General features: G+C 38.7%; 1 protein-coding gene across 1 annotated transcript in view; it reads left to right on the top strand.

The window, feature by feature from the left end:
- CUBN (cubilin) overlaps nucleotides 1-27,052 on the top strand; it is a 288,990-nt gene that overhangs the window by 198,212 nt on the left and 63,726 nt on the right. The window contains exons 48-54 of the mRNA XM_051820614.2: nucleotides 643-824; nucleotides 8,142-8,313; nucleotides 9,376-9,582; nucleotides 19,143-19,292; nucleotides 21,338-21,459; nucleotides 22,527-22,752; nucleotides 24,819-25,006. Coding sequence (XP_051676574.2) covers nucleotides 643-824; nucleotides 8,142-8,313; nucleotides 9,376-9,582; nucleotides 19,143-19,292; nucleotides 21,338-21,459; nucleotides 22,527-22,752; nucleotides 24,819-25,006 — 1,247 coding nt within the window. The remainder of the gene's footprint in view (nucleotides 1-642; nucleotides 825-8,141; nucleotides 8,314-9,375; nucleotides 9,583-19,142; nucleotides 19,293-21,337; nucleotides 21,460-22,526; nucleotides 22,753-24,818; nucleotides 25,007-27,052) is intronic.

The following is a 27,052-nucleotide window of genomic DNA, read 5'->3' as shown; positions in this document are numbered from 1 at the left end:
CAGAATTTGCATTCCCTGAAAACCCTGAAACTCTCAGGGTAAATAAATATCTTGTCTGAAAAAACTGGATTATTGTTTTAATGACTTATTTATTTAAAAGTCAGAGTAACAGAGAGAGGGGGAAAAAAGATTTTCCATCCACTGGTTCACTCCCCAAATGGCTACAACATCCAGTTCTGGGCAGACCAAAGCCAGGAGCCTGGAACTCCATCCAGGTTTCCCACATGGATAACAGGGACCCAAGTACTTGGGCCGCCATCTACTTTCTTTTCCAGGCACATTAGCAGGGAGTTGGATCAGAAGTGGAGATGCCAGGACTTGAATCAATGTTCATATGGGATGCCAGTGAGCCAGGTGGTGCATTAACCTGTTGTGCCACTAAGTTTACAGCTTAAGTTCATTGCATTTGTTGGTCTTTCACATATCTTGGACCACTGTGATAATTAAAATGCTGTCAATGAACTGTCATCCATGGTAGCAAATATTAAATATTAACAGAGAGAAATTCTCTAAAAGTCCTCACATACAAATAAGGATAAATAAGGGCGAGATTTTATCTAGATGAATAATTTAAGAAAATTCTGTATGAAGGGAGTCTTTTAATTTAATCATGAGTTTTCCTTTTTTGCCCCCGCCCCTCAGAATGTGGCGGGGATCTCCAGGGCCCTACTGGAACATTTAGTTCTCCCAACTACCCGAACCCCAATCCTCATGGCCGGCTCTGTGAGTGGAGAATCACTGTGCAGGAAGGAAGGCAGATCACCCTCACATTCAACGACCTCAGGCTGGAAGCTCACCCATCCTGCAGCAATGAGCATGTGATCGTAAGTGTTCGTGCAGTCAAGGATACTATTGACCTATACATCACAGTCAGAAAACTAGGTCAGGAATATTGTCATCTATGCAACTCTATCTCTGCTCAATTCGATGCATTTTAGGGAGCAAAAAAATCATCATAAAATATGCTAAATAATTGTAAAAGTTGTGATAAGAGACTATCAGCTATCACTAAGTACCTCGGAGTCATAGGATAAATCTTTAGAGCAAATGATCACTACATTTGACACAGTAAGGCGAAAGCTAGCCTAAAGCAGCACGTAGCTGCGGGGGGCCACAGTGATAGCGCAAGTGTTAGAGAGATGAGGAGTCCTGCATAATCACTGCTTTCTGTAAGAGGTATTGAAGGGTTCCTGTGGGAGACCAAGGCTGCCTTCCCACCCTCCAAGTTAAAGGACTAGAGATATGCCCTCAGCATTTGTGGTGTCCCTTAGCAAGTGACAGCCAATGAGGTTTATGAGAGTGAATAACAGTCATGCATTGCTTAAGGACAGAATACATAATGAATTCTGAGAAATACATCAGGAGGTGATTTCACCATTGTGTCAACATCCTAACTTGTGTTTACACAAACTAAGGTGGTACAGCTTACTGTATGCCGAGCCTATTTGATACAGCCTATTGCTGTGTGTGATACAAACCTGCACACCACATTAGTGTGCTGAATACTATAGGCAATTGTAACACAATGGTAAGTATTTGGGTATCTAACCGCATTGAAATGTATGCAAGGTACAGTAATACTACTAGGTGATGAGAATTTTTCAGCTCTATTATAATGTGATGGGACCATTGTATGTGCAGTTCCTCATTGACTGAAACATTGTTAGATAGTTTATGGCTATGTATTGTTAACTCTGAAGTGATATACATACAAGTACATACATACACCTATGTGTATATATACATATATATATATGCTTCCATGGGAATGCACATATCTGTATGTGTGTGTATACATAGATACATTAAACTAATATGAAAACATTTATCCACTCTACTTGCCTCTTCTGCAGTCTCTATTATCTTAGTAAATAACAATTCCAAACTCGTGGTTGCTCACGTCAAAATCTTAATGTCCATTATTTCATCCATAAGCAAGTCTCATTCACTACCACTTTTTAAAAACACCACTCACTTCGATTATTTTCATAACTGGCTGGTCTCCCCCCTTCCATCCTTGTCTCCTTATATTCTCAACACAGTAGTCAGCATGATGGTTTCAAACCTAAATCAGATTATGTTGTTCTCATTGAAAATTCCCTAATGGTTAGAGGAAAATCCCAAATGTTTGCAATGGCCCACCCAGCCCAACATTCTCTTCTGCCCCTCCGCTTTCTTTCTGCCCATTTTATCTCAAACTCCTCTTCTAGCTGCACACTAGGATTCAGCCACTTGGCCCCAGGTCATGGCTTCACATTTGCTTCCATCTGCAATGCTTCTCAGAAGGCCGCCGGGTTCACGTCCTGAGGATGTGTCTAACTACCCTGTATTAAATATTTCCCACCCTGGCTGTCCCTGCCCTGCATTATTGTCTTCAAACCCATCACACCAGTAGACACTCCTCATAGTTGTTTGTTCTCTGATCCCCAACTAGAATATAGTCTCCATGACGGCAAGCACTTAGTTTCATTCACTGCTGAATCCCCAGTGCCTGTACATAGAGATAGTAATTGCTGAGTAAATCAATAATATCAGGAGTACTATTACTGTCATTTTTTTTATGAATGCAATATTTTTTCTGAAATTTTTTGGTTTCCTAGTTTGCTTTCTTTTTTTTAACTTTTATTTAGTAAATATAAATTTCCAAAGTACAGCTTATGGATTACACTGGCTTTTTCCCCCCCATAACTTCCCTCCCACCTGCAACCCTCCCAACTCCCGCTCCCTCTCCCATTCCATTCACATCGATTCATTTTCAATTCTCTTTATATACAGAAGATCAATTTAGTATATATTAAGTAAAGATTCAACAATTTGCACCCACACAGAACATAAAGTGTAAAATACTGTTTGAGTACTAGTTACAGCATTAATTCACATTGAACAACACACTAAGGACAAAGATCCTACATGAGGAGTAAGTGCACAGTGACTCCTGTTGTTGACTTAACAAATTGACACTCTTGTTTATGGCATCAGTAATCACCCTAGGCTCTTGTTGTGAGCTGCCAGGGCTATGGAAGCCTTTTGAGTTCGCTGACTTCGATCTTATTTAGAGAAGGTCATAGTCAAAGTGGAAATTCACTCCTCCCTTCAGAGAAAGGTACCTCCTTCTTGGATGGCCCGTTCTTTCCACTAGGATCTCACTCGCAGAGATCTTTCATTTAGGTCTTTTTTTTTTTTTTTTTTTCAGAGTGTCTTGGCTTTCCATGCCTAAAATACTCTCATGGGCTCTTCAGCCAGATCCGAATGCCTTAAGGGCTGATTCTGATAGCCAGAGTGCTGTTTAGGACATCTGCCATTCTATGAGTCTGCTGTGTATCCCACTTCCCATGTTGGACCGTTCTCTCCCTTTTTTATTCTATCAGTTAGTATTTGCAGACACTAGTCTTGTTTATGTGATCCCTTTGACTCTTAGACCTATCAGTATGATCAATTGTGAACTGAAATTGATCACTTGGACTAGTGAGATGGTATTGGTACATGCCAGCTTGATGGGATTGAATTGGAATCCCCTGGTATGTTTCTAACTCTACCATTTGGGGCAAGTCAGCTTGAGCATGTCCCAAATTGTACATCTCCTCCTCTCTCTCTTATTCCCACTCTTATATTTAACAGGGATCACTTTTTAGTTAAATTTAAACACCTAAGAATAATTGTGTGTTAATTACAGAGTTCAACCAATAGTATTAAGTAGAACAAAAAAAAAATACTAAAAGGGATAAAGTATTAAGTTGTATATCAACAGTCAGGACAAGGAGTACTATTACTGTCTTTTTAAAACATCAGCCACTTTTTTTCAGTTTAGTTGTCTCCTGTTGGGTAAGGAATTTCAAAACTGCGAAACAAGTGGTATATTATTAACACTTTGTGTTACCCTAAAATGTTTCCATTCAACCTTCAAATTTTTTTCCCAAGTCAAAAGGACTGAAATATTGTCTATTATCATATTTTAGAAATAGGGAAATCAGTGTTTTATTTGAGAGCCAGAACATTTTGGATTGTTTGTTTATTTTAAAAGAATGTTTTTTCTTGTTATTGATTGTATAGATAGATGACAGATAAATAAGTAAAGATGAGGTAGAAAAATTATTCATTCCACCATACCTTAGTTTGATGTGTTTTCTTATATTTCCTTGCATAATTTTATGTAGTTATAATCATTTAATATAAATTCCTCTTGAATACAAATTTTAATCATTTTTTCTGATTATAAAAACAAGATATACTTATTGAACAATATTTGGAGAATTCAGAAAATAAAAACTTATAATTTTGGAACTCTATACAACTATTACAAAAATTTTGATATGTATTTTGATAATACTGATAGTAGTTTTCTTCTCTTTCATAGTTTAAATAATATTGAATGTAGAATGCAAATGATTATTAGGAATTTTACCCACAGAATATTTGTGTGTCCTAGAGGAAAGATAATATAAAGTCAAATTTTATTTATAATAATAACCACAAATTCCAAACCAATTCTCAAATGTCATCTCCCTATTGCTTAATCATAGATGTCCAAGCCATCTCTCTTTTAGTAACCCCTAGTGGTATGTATGTCATTGTTTCATTTGGAACGTTCCTATTCCACTACTCTGTCCACATCCTGCCTTGGGAGATGAGGAATTAACTCTCCATCACCAAAGGTGCACTTGAGTGTTCACAATTTATATACTGCCCCCAACACATAGTTTTTGTTTAAATTGTCATTCAAGTGTTTACATTACTATGATTATGTAAAAACCATTCACAGCTAAGCCAAGTAATGCACTATAACAACATTTGCTTTATTTTTCCAATAGATTATGTCCTTTTCACATTAGTGAAATATACCTATCAGTTCCATTTATTTTCTTGAGCAGTATTCTTCCCTGGGCCTTTAGACAACAGCTGCAAACCTGGTATGAGCTGTCATTTCAGGATTTCTCTTCACCATCAAATCTGCAAGTCCTTTCATTCTTCTCCTGGGATGGATACCTGGCTTTGTGATACCATGCATTTCCTTTCTTTGTTAATTCCCTCTTGTTGGTGAAGTATTTGCCCTTGTAGCTCCCTAGGTGAATGGCTATAGTTGATAAGTTTTTTGAGAACTTGTATACCTGGAATTATCCTTATTTTACTTTCATTCTTTGACTAGATATTATAAATATATATATACACATATAAATATATTTTCACATATATCCCCAAACATTGTACATTCAGCATATTTATATACATAAGAATATAGTAATCATAATTTGTAAGTTGTATGCTGCTGCTTTTGGGGACAGTTTCCTTCGAGTTCCTATCTTCTTATTTAAATTGGTCTCTGGGCCGGCGCCGTGGCTCAATAGGCTAATCCTCCACCTTGCGGCGCCGGCACACCGGGTTCTAGTCCCGGTTGGGGTGCCGGATTCTGTCCCGGTTGCCCCTCTTCCAGGCCAGCTCTCTGCTATGGCCAGGGAGTGCAGTGGAGGATGGCCCAGGTGCTTGGGCCCTGCACCCCATGGGAGACCAGGAAAAGCACCTGGATCCTGGCTCCTGCCATCGGATCAGCGCGGTGCGCCGGCTGCAGCGGCGGCCATTGGAGGGTGAACCAACGGCAAAGGAAGACCTTTCTCTCTCTGTCTCTCTCTCTCTCACTGTCCACTCTGCCTGTAAAAAAAAAAAAAAAAAAAAAAAAAAAAAAAAAAAAAAAATTGGTCTCTGCCTTTTACATCAGACGTTTCCCAAATGTTTTGGATCCGCAGCTGCTCATTCCCATCTAAGATGAAAGTCCTGAAAGGCTAACTGGAAGCTATGTGTGCATGGCTGGGGCTGTCAGCTGGTGGGCTTCATGAGGGGATTGACTCTTAAAGCAGGCAAACCTACAGATGTCAGACCCACGGGTCTTTTCTCTCAGGGAGGTTAAAACTCCAACAAAGAATTGCTTTCTGAAATAATTTCTTTTCTGAATCTTTAATATGATGTCTATATTCTTTTTCTCTGAAATATATTTTTGTGTTCAGTGTTTGTTTGTTTAGTTTTCACACTCCTCCAGACAAGGGTATGTGTATTGTCCTTTTCCCACCTTTCACTTACTTGAGAGCTTGCCAGAAAGAAAAAATTAGGAAAGAAAGAAAGAATGGCTTGCTAAGACCTGCAGATGGAGTGGGGCAGCCTGAAGTGCACTGATGCTAGTGTAATACCTTGTCCAGCTGGACTGAGCATAAAATCCCTCCAATGCTAGCTGCCTATCTGACTCTCTGACATGGGAAAAGGAAAAGCTACCATGCTCTTCTACAGTGAGACCTGTGTCTGATTTTGTTCACACTTATGGTGTAAAATCACAGAGCCTGTCCTGAATGGTGTGCCCACTTCCTACCCAGTTGTTTTCTGAGAGCTGTAGTTCCTGCATGTAAAAGGCATTTGAGACAAGAATGGAAATAACACTCTGGTTGCTTCTAAAAGAATATGATAAGTGGATGACTGCACAGTTTTCAGTCATGATTCTAGGTCAGGGACAGATATACAGGCAGGGATACAGGCCATCAGTCACTTTCTGACATGTCCCATTAGTCTTGTAATTGACTATAATGCCTTTAGATTCTGGCAACATGTTGTCCAGTCCTATTTCCAGTGTTTCTGAAATACTCTTGTCTTTTGTTTCTTCATGCATTGCCCCATGGTTTGTAATCAGAGGGATGGTTTGAATCCTATTGCTGTTAATGGCTTGTTCTTTGGACTTAAGCAAATTGCATAATCTTTCTGAATTCTAGTGTTTAATCTGGAAAACAGGGATACTATTATATGCTTGAGAGAGCATTGTGCAGACTGGATAAGATAATCTGAGTGGGTGATTGGTAGAGCCTGCCACTTTGTTCAGTAAATGAGAGGAAATCTTCTGTCTGGTCCTGTGAGCCAGAAGACGCTTTAAACCAGAAGCCTCCAAAGAACTGACTGTAATGGTTAATTATACTAAATAAAAAGCTTTCATCTTTGTTATAGAGAAATTCTCCTTCTGCATAGCTCTTAGTGCAGTAGTCTGCAAAACTATTGCTGATTGTGAGCCATTCAAAGCCTTTTTACAGACAGGAATATCAATCACTAAACCAATGGCTTATTGTTCATTTATTTCTCCTGGATATTTTTTGTATTGTGAAAACTAAGACTGCTAAAACATTCATTTGTGTTTTTTTACAGTACTGTAATAATACTTTGCAATTATAATAACTATGTGACTAACTAGAGTTAGTTTAATATTTTAGAGTCAATATACATTTTTCAAATTCCAAATAAGAAAATTAGAGATTTGAATCCACAAGTAATTATAAAAGAATTATTTCTTCTATTTATATTGAAATAGATTTCTAAAATTACATTTCAAGTTATTTTTAAATATTAGAGTTATTGTTTTTTTAAAACCACCAGAGACTAATATTTAAGCCTTCTTTCCAAACAGCAAATGTCTTGATACGTTGTTAAGGACAATCGCCCATCAGTGAACTCTGCAAACTGTGATGTGAGCATGACGGTGCTTGTGCTTTACCTGTGGAGCTCAGGTCTCAGTTACACAGAGTCCGGCAGTCTTTCATTTGTCACCACTTGGCAGGAGGACATTATTCCAAAACTTTCATTTAGCAAAGTGATCTGTGTTCAGGGTAACATTGTAGCTTGTGGCACAGGGAGAGGAGCCTGTCCTTGTATTTTCTTTTCTTAGTGTTTGCTTATTTATTTTCATCTACTTGAAAGGGAGAGAGAGAGAGAGAAAGAGAGAGAGAGGATAGATCTTACATCTTTGCCCTCAACATCTAGCGTCAGGGTAGGCTAAGACCAGCAGTCTAGAACTGTCTCCAATTTTCTCACGTGAGATTCAGAGGCCCAAGCTCTTGAGACACCATTTGCTGCTTCCCAGATTGCATTAGCAGGAAGCTGAATTGAAGCACAGCAGGTGGAACTCAACCCAGCATTCTGATATGGGAGTTGGGTGGCCCAAACAGCAGCATAAGCTATTGTCGCCACAACACCTTCTCTAAGGGGCCTGTATTGTTAAGTAATTAATTGTAGTGCAGGGTTCCCCTGTAAGAAACGGGTCTGGGCTGTGACTGTCACCTCCTAGGAAATATTCAGTCAGGTGGACTGCATAGCTAAAGGCTAAAGCATGTTTCCCACAGGTATTCAATGGCCTGAGGAGTAACTCACCCCAGCTGGAGAGGCTGTGCAGTAACGTGAACGCAAGCAACATGATCCAGTCTTCGGCGAACACAATGAAGGTCGTCTTTTTCACAGATGGATCCAGGCCCTATGGAGGGTTCCTAGCCTCCTACACGTCCAGTGAAGATGCAGGTAATGAGGGGTGCTTTAAATGCACCTCATTTTAATCAAACGTACTGCTGACCCCCACAGCTGCTGCCAACCACAGATGAACTTTCTCTTGTCTGCTTAGTGAGCAAAGGTACAGCTGGGTTTCTCAACACAAGGCCAAAGAGAAAACCCACTCCAGACAGAAGAAAGCTGTCTGAATTCAGACATAAAACTGCTGTGATGAATTTAAAACTTTGATTTTAAGTGTTGCCAGACAAGCTTCTTGAGCAAGCCATGTAATGCTGCCATTAGTGTTGGTTGCTAGTTCTGGAATCTTTACTTGGTATCTGTACAGAAAGAGACTATCCACCTCTTACAGGGTAACTTACTCCTAGAGAATAATTAACTTTATTGGGACAGAACACTTTGACTGCTGTCTGTATACATATTTCCAGTGAAAATCAACGTGGGAGGGGGTTGCATTTGATATACAATATGTCCAAATTCATCAAGTTGTCACCTCTTAGTATAATGACCCTCCTACTTTCTGAATTGGTGCTGTTACCTGGGCTTTTTAAAATTTAGGAGGAGGGGAAGTGAATGTCTTAAAGAAAACAGTGTATTTCATTGATAGAAGCGGCATTAACCCCCTCATTTAAAGGGGCAAATTCATTGGCACTTTAGTGTTATATTATCTGTTTGATCCAATTAAACTTTTTAATTAAGTGGAGAATTGCTTATCAGAATCCATTGAGATCTACCATTAGGTATATTTGGGTATTCCTCTAAATTAAGTAGTAATGAAAATTAAACTCAAATTTAGATGTGTGATACAGAGCCTAATCTGCAGGTAGGCACCTAATCCATTCTGATAGAGAAGTAAACAACTATTTGTTTCGTACATCACTCCTTTATAATGACCCACAGAAATGTCTTCCATAGTTCGTATATCCCTTACTCATAACCTGACTGCGTACAGAAAAAAATCCACCCAGTGATGTTGCTGTTGTGATTTTAGTCACTTTATTGTTGCTTGATTGTTTGTGTCATTAGTGACTGCATCAATCTTACTACTACTTTCTCTGTTGTCTTTTGTTTTTGTAGTGTGTGGTGGGTTTCTTACAAACGCTCCTACAGGAAACTTTACTTCTCCTGGCTTTAATGGAGTCGCCAATTACTCAAGAAACCTCAACTGTGAATGGACTATCAACAATCCAAATCAGGGGAATTCATCCATTTATCTTCACTTTAAGCATTTCTCCCTAGAAAGTCATCAAGACTGTCAATTTGATGTCCTTGAGTTTCGAGTGGGTAAGTTCAATCAAGTAACATACTCTTCCATTTATCTATTATTCTTGTGCCTGGAGACCACCACCAATGAAGGGAGTCAAAAATGGCCATATGGGTCAATGAGGGCCAAAAGAACTGTGTTCAAGGAATATCATAATTCCAGATTCAATGATTGTTTACAGCCCTTGTCTCTGCTGATGAGGAACAGTGTTTTCTTCTTCAAACTATTTGTTGAGTTCTTTACTTAGTGTAGGGTTAATCTTATGAGTATAAAGTAAACTGAAAATAGATCTTTGTAAGAATTAAGAGTGAGACTAGGAGAGGGAGAAGGAAGAAGGGTAGGAGTATGGACAGGAGGGAGGATAGGGTGGAAAGTATCACTATGTTCCTAAATCTGTATATATGAGGCATGTGAAATTTCTAAAACTTAAATAAAATTTTAAAAGTAAAACAAAAAAACGGGAGCCGCGGGACTGAGCTGCGCAAGCTGCAGGGTCTGCGCGCAAGTGCTCGAAGGGGAGTGCAACAGCGGGGAGACTTGGGAAGTCCAGGGCTCCGAGTCCACACATCGGCGCTGGAAGGAGAGCAGACCTGCGTGGAGAGCGTGGGAGCCCACAGTTCGGGACATCAGCGGCAGACTCAACACACCAGCGCTGGAACGCGAGCTGTGCAGAATAACTTCCCTGTTGAATCAAAAAAAAAAAGAGAGAGAGAGAGAGAGAGAGAGAGAGAGAGAGGTTTACCACGCCTAACCTGGGAGTGTCACCTTTGGCACACCAAACAGAGCTCTCAGGCCACACCCATCTCAAGCCCTAAGGCTCCATCAAAAACAGATAGTCCACTTAATCTAGAGTCATAGTATAACAAGAAAAAGCACCACAGTGAAGAAACCAAATATCTCCAATATGACAAATAACAAACGCAAAAACCAAGGTAATAAAAACAAGGAAGTCACCATGAAGCCCTCAAATGAAAAAGACACCCCAATTCAAGATTATGAGGATGATGACATAGAAGAAATGCAAGAAGCAGATCTCAAAAAATTGATAAGAACATTAAGAAGTTCTCAAAAACAAATTCTTGAACTACAGAAATCCTTAATGGACAAGATAGAAAATCTCTCTCGTGAAAATGAAATATTAAGGAGGAATCAAAATGAAACGAAACAACTAGTACAACAGGAAACTGGGATAGTGACTGAAGTGAAGAATTCAATAGATCAAATGAAAAACACAATAGAGAGCCTTACAAACAGAATGGGAGAAGCAGAAGAGAGAATATCGGACTTAGAAGACAGAGAACAGGAAAGGATACAGTCAGACCAAAGAAAAGAAGAGGAAATTAGGAATCTAAAACATATTGTCGGGAATCTTCAGGATACTATTAAAAAACCCAACATTCGGGTTCTAGGAGTTCCTGAAGGCATGGAGAGGGAGAAAGGATTAGAAGGCCTTTTTAGTGAGATATTAGCAGAAAATTTCCCAGGTTTGGAGAAGGACAGAGAAATCCTAGTACAGGAAGCTCACAGAACCCCTAATAAACACGACCAAAAGAGACCCTCACCACGGCACGTTGTAATTAAACTCTCCACAGTGAAACATAAAGAAAAGATCCTAAAATGTGCAAGAGAGAAACGTCAGATTACTCTCAGAGGATCTCCAATCAGACTCACAGCTGACTTCTCATCAGAAACTCTACAAGCTAGGAGGGAATGGCAAGATATAGCCCAGGTACTAAGAGAGAACAACTGCCAGCCCAGAATATTATATCCTGCAAAGCTATCATTTGTGAATGAAGGTGAAATAAAGACTTTTCATAACAAACAGAAATTGAAAGAATTTGTTGCCACTCGTCCAGCCCTGCAAAAGATGCTTAAAGATGTGTTACACACAGAAACAAAGAAACACGGTCATCAATATGAAAGAAGGTAAAGGAAGGAAACCAAGGAAGGAAAGCTCACAGCAAAAGATCACAGGGAATTCAAAGCATATATTAGAACTTATCTTTGGCAAATGGCAGGGCAAAGTTACCACTTATCATTAGTCACATTGAACGTGAATGGCCTGAACTGTCCAGTTAAAAGACACCGTTTGGCTGATTGGGTTAAAAAACAAAACCCATCTATTTGCTGCTTACAAGAAACACATCTTTCCAACAAAGATCCATACAGACTGAAAGTGAAAGGCTGGAAAAAGATATACCATGCCAACAGAAATGAAAAAAGAGCAGGCGTAGCCATCTTAATATCAGACACCATAAACTTTACCACAAAAACCGTTAAGAGAGACAAAGAGGGACACTACATAATGATTAAGGGATCAATTCAACAGGAAGATATAACAATTATCAATGTATATGCACCTAACTACAGGGCACCGGTTTATCTAAAAGATTTGTTAACGGACTTAAAGGGAGACTTAGACCCCAATACAATAGTACTGGGGGACTTCAATACTCCACTCTCAGAAATAGACAGATCAATAGGACAGAAGATCAACAAGGATACAGTAGATTTAAACGACACTATAGCCCAAATGGATCTAACAGATATATACAGAACTTTCAATCCTACAGCTAAAGATTATACATTCTTCTCAGCAGTACATGGAACCTTCTCTAGGATTGACCACATACTAGGCCATAAAGCAAGTCTCAGCAAATTCAAAAGAATTAGAATCATAGCATGCAGCTTCTCAGACCATAAAGGAATGAAGTTGGAAATGAACAACTCAGGAATCCCTAGAGCATACGCAAACACATGGAGATTGAACAACATGCTCCTGAATGAACAATGGGTCATAGAAGAAATCAAAAGAGAAATCAAAAACTTTCTGGAAGTAAATGAGGATAACAGCACAACATACCAAAACTTATGGGACGCAGCAAAAGCAGTGTTAAGAGGAAAGTTTATATCAATAGGTGCCTACATCAAGAAATTGGAAAGGCACCAAATAGATGAGCTTTCTATTCACCTCAAGGATCTAGAAAACCTACAGCAAACCAGACCCAAATCTAGTAGGAGAAGAGAAATAATTAAAATCAGAGAAGAAATCAACAGGATTGAATCAAGAAAAACATTACAAAAAATCAGCCAAACGAGGAGCTGGTTTTTTGAAAAAATAAACAAAATTGACACCCCATTGGCCCAACTAACTAAAAAAAGAAGAGAAAAGACCCAAATCAATAAAATCAGAGATGAAAAAGGAAATGTAACAACAGACACCACAGAAATAAAAAGAATCATCAGAAATTACTACAAGGACTTGTATGCCAGCAAACAGGGAAACCTATCAGAAATGGATAGATTCCTGGACACATGCAACCTACCTAAATTGAACCAGGAAGACATCGAAAACCTAAACAGACCCATAACTGAGACAGAAATTGAAACAGTAATAAAGGCCCTCCCAACAAAGAAAAGCCCAGGACCAGATGGATTCACTGCTGAATTCTACCAGACATTTAAAGAAGAACTAACTCCAATTCTTCTCAAACTATTCAGAACAATCGAAGAAGAGGGAATCCTCCCAAATTCTTTCTATGAAGCCAGCATCACCTTAATTCCTAAGCCGGGAAAAGATGCAGCACTGAAAGAGAATTACAGACCAATATCCCTGATGAACATAGATGCAAAAATCCTCAATAAAATTCTCGCCAATAGAATGCAACAACACATCAGAAAGATCATCCACCCAGACCAAGTGGGATTTATCCCTGGTATGCAGGGATGGTTTAATGTGCGCAAGACAATCAATGTGATACACCACATTAACAGACTGCAGAAGAAAAACCATATGATTCTCTCAATAGATGCCGAGAAAGCATTTGATAAAATACAACACCCGTTCATGATGAAAACTCTAAGCAAACTGGGTTTGGAAGGAACATTCCTCAATACAATCAAAGCAATCTATGAAAAACCCACAGCCAACATCCTATTGAATGGGGAAAAGTTGGAAGCATTTCCACTGAGATCTGGGACCAGACAGGGATGTCCACTCTCACCACTGCTATTCAATATAGTTCTGGAGGTTCTAGCCAGAGCTATTAGGCAAGAAAAAGAAATTAAAGGGATACAAATTGGGAAGGAAGAACTCAAACTATCCCTCTTTGCAGATGACATGATTCTTTATTTAGGGGACCCAAAGAACTCTACCAAGAGACTATTGGAACTCATAGAAGAGTTTGGCAAAGTAGCAGGGTATAAAATCAATGCACAAAAATCAACAGCCTTTGTATACACAGACAATGCCATGGCTGAGGAAGAACTTCTAAGATCAATCCCATTCACAATAGCTACAAAAACAATCAAATACCTTGGAATAAACTTAACCAAGGACGTTAAAGATCTCTACGATGAAAATTACAAAACCTTAAAGAAAGAAATAGAAGAGGATACCAAGAAATGGAAAAATCTTCCATGCTCATGGATTGGAAGAATCAATATCATCAAAATGTCCATTCTCCCAAAAGCAATTTATAGATTCAATGCAATACCAATCAAGATACCGAAGACCTTCTTCTCAGATCTGGAAAAATTGGTGCTGAAATTTATATGGAGGCACAAGAGACCTCGAATAGCTAAAGCAATCTTGTACAACAAAAACAAAGCCGGAGGCATCACAATACCAGATTTCAGGACATACTACAGGGCAGTTGTAATCAAAACAGCATGGTACTGGTACAGAAACAGAAGGATAGACCAATGGAACAGAATTGAAATACCAGAAATCAACCCAAACATCTACAGCCAACTTATATTCGATCAAGGATCTAAAACTAATTCCTGGAGCAAGGACAGTCTATTCAATAAATGGTGCTGGGAAAATTGGATTTCCACGTGCAGAATCATGAAGCAAGACCCCTACCTTACACCTTACACAAAAATCCACTCAACATGGATTAAAGACCTAAATCTATGACCTGACACCATCAAGTTGCTAGAGAACATTGGAGAAACCCTTCAAGATATTGGCACAGGCAAAGAGTTTCTGGAAAAGACCCGGGAGGCACAGGCAGTCAAAGCCAAAATTAACTATTGGGATTGCATCAAATTGAGAAGTTTCTGTACTGCAAAAGAAACAGTCAGGAGAGTGAAGAGACAACCGTCAGAATGGGAAAAAATATTTGCAAACTATGCAACAGATAAAGGGTTAATAACCAGAATCTACAAAGAGATCAAGAAACTCCACAAAAACAAAACCAACAACCCAATTAAGAGATGGGCCAAGGACCTCAATAGACATTTTTCAAAAGAGGAAATCCAAATGGCCAACAGGCACATGAAAAAATGTTCAAGGTCATTAGCAATCAGAGAAATGCAAATCAAAACCACAATGAGGTTCCACCTCACCCCGGTTAGAATGGCTCACATTCAGAAATCTACCAACAACAGATGCTGGCGAGGATGTGGGGAAAAAGGGACACTAACCCACTGTTGGTGGGAATGCAAACTGGTCAAGCCACTATGGAAATCAGTCTGGAGATTCCTCAGAAACCTGAATATAACCCTACCGTTCGACCCAGCCATCCCACTCCTTGGAATTTACCCAAAGGAATTTAAATTGGCAAACAAAAAAGCGGTCTGCAGCCTAATGTTTATTGCAGCACAATTCACAATAGCTAAGACCTGGAACCAACCTAAATGCCCATCAACGGTAGACTGGATAAAGAAATTATGGGATATGTACTCTTTAGAATACTATACTGCAGTAAGAAACAACGAAATCCAGTCATTTGCAACAAAATGGAGGAATCTGGAACACATCATGCTGAGTGAAATAAGCCAGTCCCAAAGGGACAAATACCATATGTTCTCCCTGATCGGTGACAACTGACTGAACACCAAAAAGGAAACTTGTTGAAGTGAAAGGGACACTATGGGAAACGGTGACTTGATCAGCATAGCCCTGACTGTTAATGAACAACTTAATACATTATCCCTCTTAGTAGTTTTTTTGTCTGTTCTACTTAATATGACTGATTTAATTCTGTAATTAATACACAGTTATTCTTAAGTGTTGAAATTTAACTGAAATGCGATCCCTGTTAAACATAAGAGTAGGAATAAGAGAGTGAAGAGATATATAATTTGGGACATGCTCAAGCTGACTTGCCCCAAATGGTAGAGTTAGAAACATACCAGGGGACTCCAATTTAATCCCATCAAGGTGGCATGTACCAATGCCATCTCACTAGTCCAAGTGATCAATTTCAGTTCGCAATTGATCATAATGAAAGGACTAAGAGTCAAAGGGAGCACATAAGCAAGTCTAGTACCTGCTAACACTAACCGATAGAATAAATAAAGGGGAGAGTGATCCAACATGGGAAGTGAGATACTCAGCAGACTCATAGAATGGCAGATGCCCTAAATAGCACTCTGGCCTCAGAATCAGCCCTAAAGGCATTCAGATCTGGCTGAAAAGCCCATGAGAGTATTTCAGGCATGGAAAGCCAAGACACTCTGGCAAAAGATCTCTGTGAGTGAGATCTCAGTGGAAAGAACAGGTCTTCAAAGAAGGAGGTACCTTTCTCTGAAGGGAGGAGAGAACCTCCACTTTGACTATGACCTTGTCTAAACAAGATAAGAGTCGGAGAACTCAAGGGGCTTCCATAGCCTTGGAAACTCATGACTGGAGCATAGGGAGATTACTGATGCCATAGACAGGAGTGTCAATTGGTAAAGTCAACAACAGGAGTCACTGTGCACTTACTCCTCATGTAGGATCTCTGTCCTTAATGTGCTGTGCATTGAGATTTAATGCTATAACGAGTACTCAAATAATATATTTCACTTTGTGTTTCTATGGGGGTGCAAACTGTTGAAATCTTTACTTAATGCATACTAAACTGATCCTCTGTAAAAAAAAAGTAAAAAAAAAAAAAAAAAAAAAAAAAAGAAAAGAAAAGAAACTATCAACTCCCAACTTGACTCTCACTGGGATTAAACATGACAATAGGTCTGATCTGATTTCATCATCATTAAAAAAAATCATCTATTATTTTTCACTTTATGTTTCTGTGTGGGAGCAAACTGTTGAAATCCTTACTTAATGTATACTAAGCTGATCTTCTGTATATTAAGATAATCGAAAATGAATCTTGATGTGAATGGAAGGGGAGAGGGAGTGGGAAAGGGGAGGGTTGTGGGTGGGAGGGACGGTATGGGGGGGAAGCCATAGTAATCCATTATTCGTACTTTGGAAACGTATATTCATTAAATAAAAGTTAAAAAAAAAAAAAAAAAAAAGTAACTCTGTGTGTGCCCAGCTGATGAGCATGTGCCCTGTGAACCATGAAGGAGGTAAATCAGTGTTTACAGCCAGTTCCTCGGTCTCGGTTGGTTTCCTAGTATGTAAGATTTTCCCAAAAGAGATTCTGGCTTCTCTATGCTCTTCTAGTGATTTCAAGTGGTCCCTTCAATGACCGCCTACTACTGCTTTTCAAGGAGACTAGAACTTGGTGTGTTCAGAATGTGTTTGTAGTTCCCTGAACTTCCAGGATTCAGAGAGGCTGTGAAATTTTACTTAGGCATTAGAAGTTAAAGGACGTTTTGGAATGTGCCAGATGGAGAAGCACATGGAAGCTATTTAGGAAAGTATCCCTGAAGCAGTCAAATTTGTCTTTGTTTTCTTCATAAGAAATGATTGAGATGTTTACTTTGCAAACCAAAATTCTCTTAAAATTTTTAAAAACTGTTATGGAAAATTAATTAAATTAATTTATTTCCCATGGTCAGGGCATGAGTTATCCTTTAGATTATTCCCATTGTTAACATGACACTTGTAAGCAAATAGAAGGGAAAGATACTATCTTAGAAAATCCATACTACTAAAGGTTTCCTGACTTAACATTTTAAACTAAATTTAAAGAAAATAAAGTTGAAAGCAAAAATAATTAGTTAATAGGTAGAGATGTACTTAGGCAACCGTGAAAATCGATGGCAGTTATCTCTGAGAATATAGTTATCTCCAAGAAGGAGAATTTGACAGTTTTTGGTCATAGACCAAAGGCCCCAGCAGGATAATTATTCTGGCTCTCTGAGGTTGATTAAACTACAAAAGGCTTATGAGGAAAATGGCAGTTGTAGTTTGAGAATGTTCTCCATGGATTTCTAGTGAGCCCTCACTGCTCCCACCTGGTTAGAACCACTGGCTCATAGAATCAAGCATACAGTTCTGTATCACATTTCAGTCAGTTAAATGCATTTTCTCTTTATTCTCTCAGATTTAGAAATAGTTAAAAGTTATATTTTAGTGATTTATAATGTCAGTGATGTTGATCTGACAGAAGAAATAGAGAAAAGAGAAGTGCGAACTCTCTAGGTACACTATAAATGTTAATCATGTTTCTGTGAAAGGTAATCTTCATAAGAAAGGTCAGCTCAAATCTGACAGTTCTTGGCCTGAGTGCTGAATATTCTGTTCACTTTAGGTGACTAAATACAATGAAGAAATCTAAAATACTAGGCAATTATCACTTTTATCTTGGGAATATATATATATATATATATATATAAAGATTTATTCATTTGAAAGTCAGTTACAGAGTGAGAGGCAGACACACATACACAGAGAGAGAGAGAGAGAGAGAGAGAGAGAGAGAATCTTCTATATACTGGTTCACTCCCCAAATGGCCACAGTGGCCAGTGCTGGGTCAGGCTGAAGGTGGAGCCTGGAGCTTCTCCCGGGTCTCACACATGGGTGCAGGGGTCCATGGACTTAGGCCATCTTCTGCTGCCTTCCCAAGTGCATTAGCACATAGTTGGATAGGAAGTGGAGTAGCCAGAACTTGAACCGGTGCCCATATGGGATTATGGGCTGCCAGTACTTAACCCACTCTACCACAGTGTCAGCCCCGAGAATGTATTTTATTACTGGTACTATTGTATTTTTTTAAGATTTTATTTATTTATTTGAAAATCAGAGTTACATAGAGAAAGAAGGAGAGGCAGAGAGAGAGAGAGAGAGAGAGGTCTTCCATTCACTGGTTCACCCCCCAGTTGGCCACAATGGCCGAGCTGTGCCAATCTAAAGCCAAGAGCCAGGGCTTCTTCCAGGTCTCCCACGTGGGTGCAGGGGCCCAAGCACTTGGGCCATCTTCCACTGCTTTCCCAGGCTATGACAGAGAGCTGGATGGGAAGTGGAACAGCCAGGACTTACAGGCTAGCCTTATAGGAAGTGGCTTTACCTGCTATGCTACAGCGCCGGCCCCACAATTGTATTTTTTATTCCCTAAGAAATGTCCAAATTTTTTTTAAAAAAATGTAGGTATCTATGTTTAGACATACTGAAATAATTATGAAAACAAACTGGAACAGAATGGCACTACAGTTGCAAAAGGGCCATACAAAAATGACATTTTGTTTTATTTTACCCTCTCACAGGGACACATTCTTTGGCATTGACAAAGGTGGAAAAGAACTTTGTGCAATATCTGTCTTGTACATTATCAGAATGTATATCTATGTCAATGAATACCTTGAATTAAAAAAAAAATGTTTCAGTAGAAACAATTCACTAAATATGTTTCTCAAAAACTATATAAACATTGGCACTTAGTGTATCATTTTGTGCAGGTGATGCTGACGGTCATCTTATATGGAGACTCTGTGGCCCTTCACAGCCTAGGATCCCATTGGTCATACCATATCCTCAGGTCTGGGTACACTTTGTTACCAATGAACATGTAGAATTTACTGGATTTCATGCAGAGTATTTCTTTACAGGTAAGATTTATAGTTAAGATCTCAAGTGTGGCAATAAAATAATAGGCAATCATTTTTTTCATAAACATTTATATTTTGTTAGACTTATTTCTAGGTGGGTATTAAGTTTATTGCTACTGTCAATGAAATTTTATAAATTACATTTTTAATTGGTTGTTGATGACATCTAGGAATTTTATAATTTTTGTACAACTTAGTAATCTGTTACTTTTAATATTCTGTATTTTTTGTGTTTTTTTTCCTGTGTTAAAAAAATCCTGCCCTCCACAAATGATAGTTCTTTCTTCTTTCAGTCCCAATACTTCATTTCTTTTTCTTATTTCACTACATGGGGTCACCATCATGAGAAGGTACAGAAAGATGGTAGCATCTTGTTTCCTTCCCTAAATGAATATATATGCCATTTTTAAAAGATTTATTTATTTTACTTGAAAGTCACAGTTACACAGAGAGAGAAGAAGCAGAGAAAGAGAGAGAGAGGTCTTCCATCCGCTGGTTGCCAGATAGCCACAATGGGCAGAGCTGTGCTGATCTGAAGCCAGGAGCCAGGAGCCAGGAGCCAGGAGCTTCCTCCGGATCTCCCACTTGGGTGCAGAGGCCCCAGGACTTGGCCCATCCTCTACTGCTTTCCCAGGCCATAGCAGAGAGCGGATGGGAAGTGGAGCAGCCAGATCCCGAACCGGCGCCCATGTGAGCTGCCGGCACTGCAGGTGGTGGCTTTACTTGTTACACCACAGCTCCAGCCCCTATCTACGCCATTTCATTGTTGAGTATTTGGTTGCTCTTATGTTTTAAACAAATGCCCTTTATCAGAATAAAGTCTCTTCGGTTCTTAGTGTAAAAAAAATTTTTTTCATGTGTATAGGTGTTAAGATTTCGTCATGTTTTTCTGCATTGATTGAGATGATCCTTTTTCCTTCCTTTTGTAGGTTAATACACAGATTATATTGAAATTTTTTTTCTTGGGAAATCATTCTCGTATTTCCAGGATAAACCCTACTTGGGATGTATGTTTTGCTCATATTATTACATGTCATTTGCAAAATACTTTATGTTAGATTTGCATCTGTGACACTCAGTTTGTGCCTGAAAATTTGGCTGAAGATGGGCAATGCTTTCCTTGCTGCTGCCCTTGGTTATGTCACTTTTTCTAGTCCACTTTCACTAACATGACAGTCCTCTTAGATTCCCAGCTTCATTAGAAAATCTCTATTTCAGGCATTGCTTTTGTGGTGAGCCAAAGCCATATCCTCTCTTCCTGCCTGGTCACCAAAACCTCAAACCCCAACCCTGGGGCCCAAGTCTTGGTTCTTTACCCTCTCAGTCTGCTGCACTTTCATTTTGAGATTACCCTCCAAATGGGTAATTTTATGGGTTTTGGAGAGTAGCTTTTTTTTCCATTGAGTTTGGCTATGAGTTGAAACATAACTAAGTTATAATTTTATCCAACATTCCTTATTGTTAAAGCCAAATGGTCGGCTGAAGGGAGGAATGTGATGGATTTTTATCCACTCTTTCAATAATCTTTCCAGTTGATGTTTTCTTTATTAGATATAAAGAAGAGTCAGCCTTCAGGAAACAGTGCATATTGTACTTTAGCTACACCTTAGCTTCCTGTGCTAAGGTGTAATTAGTATGTGCTTACTACCAAAAAATGACCAAGTATTTAATCATAGTGCTGACTATATTCTTCAAGCTAATATGTATTCACTGGCCTCATTTTTTCAAGAATGGCAATGTTATTTACTTTGTCCCTAGTGCACTGTCAGTCATACAACCCACGTAATTATTCTCCACTTACATTACAGATTATTTTCTTTTTTCTTCATAACAGAACTTAAGCCTGTCTCCACTATGTGGTTTGGTTTATTTAATACTATAAGAGATTCTGTTTATTTCTGTTCTTCTATCCAACTTTATTTTACTTTTGTATAATTTTATTTATTGAACTTTTATCATAAAGCATGATGGCTCTGAGTACTACTTTGGCTTTGCCCAGGGTTTTTGCTTCTATTTTATTTAGAGGGCTATAAATGTAATTTCAGATTGTGGTGGAATACAGACAGGTGAGAGTGGAGTGATCACAAGCCCCAACTATCCACGTGATTATGACAGCTCCTCCCACTGTTCCTGGTTGTTGGAGGCTCCTCAAGGGCACACCATCAATGTGAGTTCTAATGACTGAATGTGATCCTTCTGAGATGGTATCATGGAAATGGAGTTCTTTTAGTAAGCAAGTAATTAAAGTGAGCTTCCATTCTGCAGTGTGATCATCATTTCTCTCTAAAATTCTCTCATTAGAGTACAGACATTGTTACCAGCGTGATGCTGCCTCCCTCTCCACCCAATACAAGGTCTTCTGTTCTTTCTGTGTTGTGAAGCCAGTAACAGTACTAAAAAGAACATAAGCTGTATTCCATGGCCAAAGAAAGGAGAGGTGGAAGTCTAGCTTTCAAATTAACTTCACAACTTGCTGCAGGTTGTTGTTTTAGATATAGGGGCAGAAAGAATTAGGGGGTGGAACATGATAAGTTATGAGATATGAGTGGGAGAAATATTCATGTTTTTCCTAGAAATAGGTCAGGATTTCTCAGAATTGGCATGCAATTCTCTTTTTACTCCTTTTATGGACTCTTTCAGCTGTTTTCATGATGACTGTCAAACTGTCATGGTGCTGTTGGACATGTCATTTAGCACAGAAGTTAGATTCAAATGAAGTTTGAAATCTTCTGCTGGTTCTCAGGCAGCCATGTTGGGTCTAGGTGGTTCCACCTACTTAGTCTGAGGAGAAGCTTCTGACTACGTGTATCCCATTCTCAAAGAGAAGTGATATCAGGAATTTGACTAGGCTATGCAGGCACTGCCCTAGGTAACATCACTGGTATCTGTAGGTCTACAATTAATGAAATCTTTTTTTCAAGTTAAAAGAGACCATGCATAGGAGATCATCCTGCATCCAAGAGAGAGGCATACTCATGTCCTTGATCTGAGTGGCTGTCCTAGCCCAGGGGGCTTAAAGCATTCCCCTAATGACTTCACTTCCTGGAGAAATATTCCCTTCAAAAATTTTCAGAATTGCTCAAGGTAGAGGGGAGGAGGGAATTAAGTAAGCATTAGGAATATAAAATTATATGAATTAAAGTGAAAAGATATGTAAGAGTCTTCTATCTGCCTCAAGGTTGGTAAGGTCAATTAGAACTCAGAAAGCGTAATTATTTCTTTTTTCTTCTACAGCTGACATTTAGTGACTTTGAAATTGAAAGCCATACAACTTGTGCTTGGGATTCTGTCACCGTCAGGAATGGTGGCTCCCCTGGATCACCCATAATAGGACAATATTGTGGAAATTTAAACCCAGGGACAATACAGTCTGGTTCCAATCAGTTGGTGGTGATTTTTAATTCAGACCAGTCAGTACAACATGGTGGATTTTATGCTACATGGAGCACACAAACATTAGGTAAAACAAACCTTTTCTATATTTATTGTCTTTTAAAATTTTTTTGAATATTCTAAATTTATAAACTGACTTAAAGGCCGTCATCTTTCTGAATCTGAAGGGGGTTGGTTCTAGAACTTTTACAGATACCAAAATATGTAGATGCTGAAGTTCCTTATATAAAATGATATAGTATTTTCACATAGCCTACACTTATCCTCTCATATACTTTAAATAATCACTGCAGTACTTATCATACCTAATACATGTACACACTTGTTATATGGGGATGTTAGTGAGAAATGAAGAAAAGTAGTCTATACATGTTCAGTACAGATGTAATTTTTTTCAAGTTGTTTTGGCCTGCAGTTGGTTGAAGGGATGTAACACTGCTGCTTACCTACTCTGTGTTGGGGTCAATTCTAAATATTTATATGTATCACCCCAAGTAGCAATGTCAATATACATCTTCTGTATTTTTGCACACAGAAACTGTGGCTAAGTGGATTGATAATTTGCATGGGGCTTATAGCTGTTAGCTGATTATCAGGGTTTGACTAAAGGCAGCTGAGCCCAGAAATTTTTGTCTTAACACTTCCCATAGTACCCTCGTAGACAAAAAGGCACATGGCACAAACAGGGAATCTCAATAATAGAGATATGTGAAAATCACAAATATTTCAAAATATTTGGTGTTTGGAGGCAAAATCCAGAAAGATCTAATGGAAGGAAAATAAGTAGTCCACCTTGTGAAGAGCCTTAGTTGATACATTATTGTCCCTTGAGCAACGGGAAGCAACTAAAGTTTTGAGAAGGAAGGTAAGAAGATGAGATCTGTGGTTTAGAACAAAGGCTGTAGTATATGGATCCAGAACCAAAATATCACAGACTTGATTTTAAAAGAGTAACTTTGTTCATATAAAATATAAATCTTGGCCGGCGCCGCGGCTCACTAGGCTAATCCTCCGCCTAGTGGCGCCGGCACACCGGGTTCTAGTCCCGGTTGGGGCGCCGGATTCTGTCCCGGTTGCCCCTCTTCCAGGCCAGCTCTCTGCTGTGGCCAGGGAGTGCAGTGGAGGATGGCCCAGGTGCTTGGGCCCTGCACCCCATGGGAGACCAGGAAAAGCACCTGGCTCCTGGCTCCTGCCATCGGATCAGCGCGGTGTGCCGGCCGCAGCGCGCCGGCCGTGGCGGCCATTGGAGGGTGAACCAACGGCAAAAGGAAGACCTTTCTCTCTGTCTCTCTCTCACTGTCCACTCTGCCTGTCAAAAAAAAAAATATATATATATATAAATCTTGCGAATGTCCTCATAAAACATAGATTTATATTAGACACTTTATTCAGAATTTCATTCAATTGGAAACACCACATAACAGAGTCAAAATTATTAGTGAATCAAACTCATTTTCATTAAACCACTAACTGTTGTTGAAGATAGATGGTAATTTTAAAGTTTCCAAGGACTTAAAACCAAAGATTCATGGAATGTTCTGTAATTTAACTTCATTTTTTAGTTCAATTTTAAAAAAATAATTTCTTAAGTACATATTTTAAAAGTATGAAAATGGATTTTTCTTCCTTTAAATCCCTGTAATTTATTTTTATCCATCAGTCAGTTTTAATAGAAATGAGCTAGGTTGCTTAATGGAAGAACTTTCCTCTGCTCAAAGTAACTTTCTAAAGTCCCATATGTTAAACAATGAATATAGTGTTGTATTCACATGTTACTAGTAATAAAATACATAACTGGACATTAAAAGACTGCAAATACTTCACTGCTTTAAGGAGAGTAAAAAATATTGTTCAAAGACAGGATAGAAGTCTATCCTGTTTATGCAGAAGATTAATGATCTCAGTTGAGTTCAACACAGGTGTAACAAAGCAGTAGCAGCCAAAGTTTCCTCTTGAGTCAATGTACCTTACATTTATTTAGAGTTCTTGCTGTGTGTCTGCCCCAGAGATGAGTCATACATAAGGAAATGAACTGAGAACTCACATTTAGAAATCGTACTTCTTGAAGTCTTAGACTTCCAAAATTGTTATTTTCCTTGGAAATTGATGACTTTTTCCATGATGATTTTCTAGGTTGCGGTGGAATAATCCATTCAGGTAGTGGTGTAATCAGATCTCCTCATTGGCCTCAGAATTTTCCTGAAAATAGCAGATGTTCCTGGACAGTCATTACTCATAAAAGTAAATACCTTGAGATTAGTTTTGACAACAACTTCCGAATCCCCAGTGCTGATGGACAGTGTCAGAACAGCTTTGTGAAGGTCAGTGTGCTTGTTTAGTTAATTGGAGCCAGACTGGTTTTGTGAATATAAATGTTTAGGCTATAAATGGCACAAAGTCATTTCTCAAAGTAAGGGAAGCACAATTTTGCTGCTTGAATTTCTTAGATTAAAAAAATGAGAAACTTCAACTGATAGTTTAAATTTGAACCAAAAGCATATTTTATCCTGTGATTTTTCCTTTTATCTGCTGATTTGTAGGCATAGTAACTCAATAAAGGAAATTGTTCTCTGGCCTTATTTAATTTTCATGAGCATTTATAGTTTTCTTCTGTGAAAACAAAGAAAGATAACCATTTTCTTGCTTGTTTGCTTGCTTTCTGTTTTATTTTCTAATGGTTCCTAAAGGACAAATGTTCTTTATAATATAAGGCACCATCACAGGAAAAATTAAATGTATACCATAAAAATTTCAGAAACTTGGAGGAGTAGCAAATACCAGGCTTCACCCTGGGGCTTAAGAGCCTACAAGTTGAAAAAACCGTGAAAGATCTATGTAAAAATGATAACAATGGAGTAGTCAACAAGATTATTATCTTTCTAATTATGTGTTATCTCATTGGTCTATACTTAGTGTTTAAATGAAAACCAAATACTTAAATAAAATATGTATATAATAAGCACATTTTATATACACTTTTCTTAATTGCTTTTTCCATGAAATAAATGCACTCTCTTCTCATGAAATGAATCAATATCATGTGTACAGACAAAATCTTCTTGTTCTCCAGTTGTAAAAATGGAATTGAAAAATGTCATAGACTCATTGCTCCTCTGGATAGAACAAGAGTCTCTAACGGTATCAAGCAAGTTCAACAACACTGTTAAGTAAGATAGAATGGAAACTCTTCCGAAAATAAGTGGCTCAGGGAAGCACCTTTCTGTCCTGCTGGGCCTATGACTCCCCTTTCTGCCAAGAGATGCTGTTTGGGTGGGCAGATGCAGTAAAGCGACCCAACTACAGCCAAGTATGCAAAGTTCTTGTGTGCCCAGAGAAATTCCTGATCCTGAGACTCATTATCTGCACAGATACGTTCAAGCAGGCATAACTCTGAAAGAAAGGGATCTCACTGTAAATACTTTGTCCATATGGGAAGACAGTTTGCCCACACTGGGCTGAGACTCACTTCCCCAACCCAGAGACTCTGAGTCAGATGCACAGAACTGGCAAAGATGTTGCAGCCACAGATGGCTTGGTCTGGGAAGCATCTTTGTCCTCCTAAGCCACAGGTGCTGCTTCTCCACCCAGACAGTGGAGCAGCCAGGTGGCATTGGATAGAGACTCCTCCTAGACCTGCTTCCTTCAACTGAGAAATATACAGAGGCCCAATAGGTGAATTACACACCATCTCCTCAGCACCCCCAAGAACTACTGGGAGCCCCAAAAGCACCATGTAAACCAAGCAGTCCTGATCACACTATAATGATTCTTAAGATTTAATAGCCATTGTAACCATAACCCACAAAAGTATGCAAGACCACATGCTAAATGTAAACAGTCTCACTGGCTACTAAAAAAAGATTTTAAATAAGGCTCACTCAGTCTCCTAACATAATACATAAAATATCCAAGGTATTCGAAAAGAATTTGTCACACAGATAAGAACATCACAACTTGAATGAGAAAAGACAAGTCTTTTTATGAGATCATCAGATGTTAGAATTATATAACAAAGATGTTGAAGTAATTGTAATAAAAATAATTTAATAATCACTAAAAATTATCTTGAACCAAAAAAAGAAAATTTCAACAAAGAAATATTAGATAAAATGAAAAACTGAATAGCAATTATAGAACTTAAAAAATACAGAGACAGAAATAAAGAATGTACTAGATAAGTTCAATAGTAGAATAGGGATGATAGAGAATGGAATCAATAAACAGAGAATAAAAGCAGTAAAATTTATCTAATCTAGATAACAAAGAAAAAATAGACTGAGGCCTGTGCCGCGGCTCACTAGGCTAATCCTCCGCCTTGTGGCACCAGCACATGGGGTTCTAGTCCCGGTCGGGGCACTGGATTCTGT

Source organism: Oryctolagus cuniculus, chromosome 13 (genome assembly GCF_964237555.1).
Source record: "Oryctolagus cuniculus chromosome 13, mOryCun1.1, whole genome shotgun sequence".
NCBI lineage: Eukaryota > Metazoa > Chordata > Mammalia > Lagomorpha > Leporidae > Oryctolagus > Oryctolagus cuniculus.
Note: the sequence above shows the minus strand (reverse complement) of the source record. Positions and strands in the feature narration are given on the sequence as shown.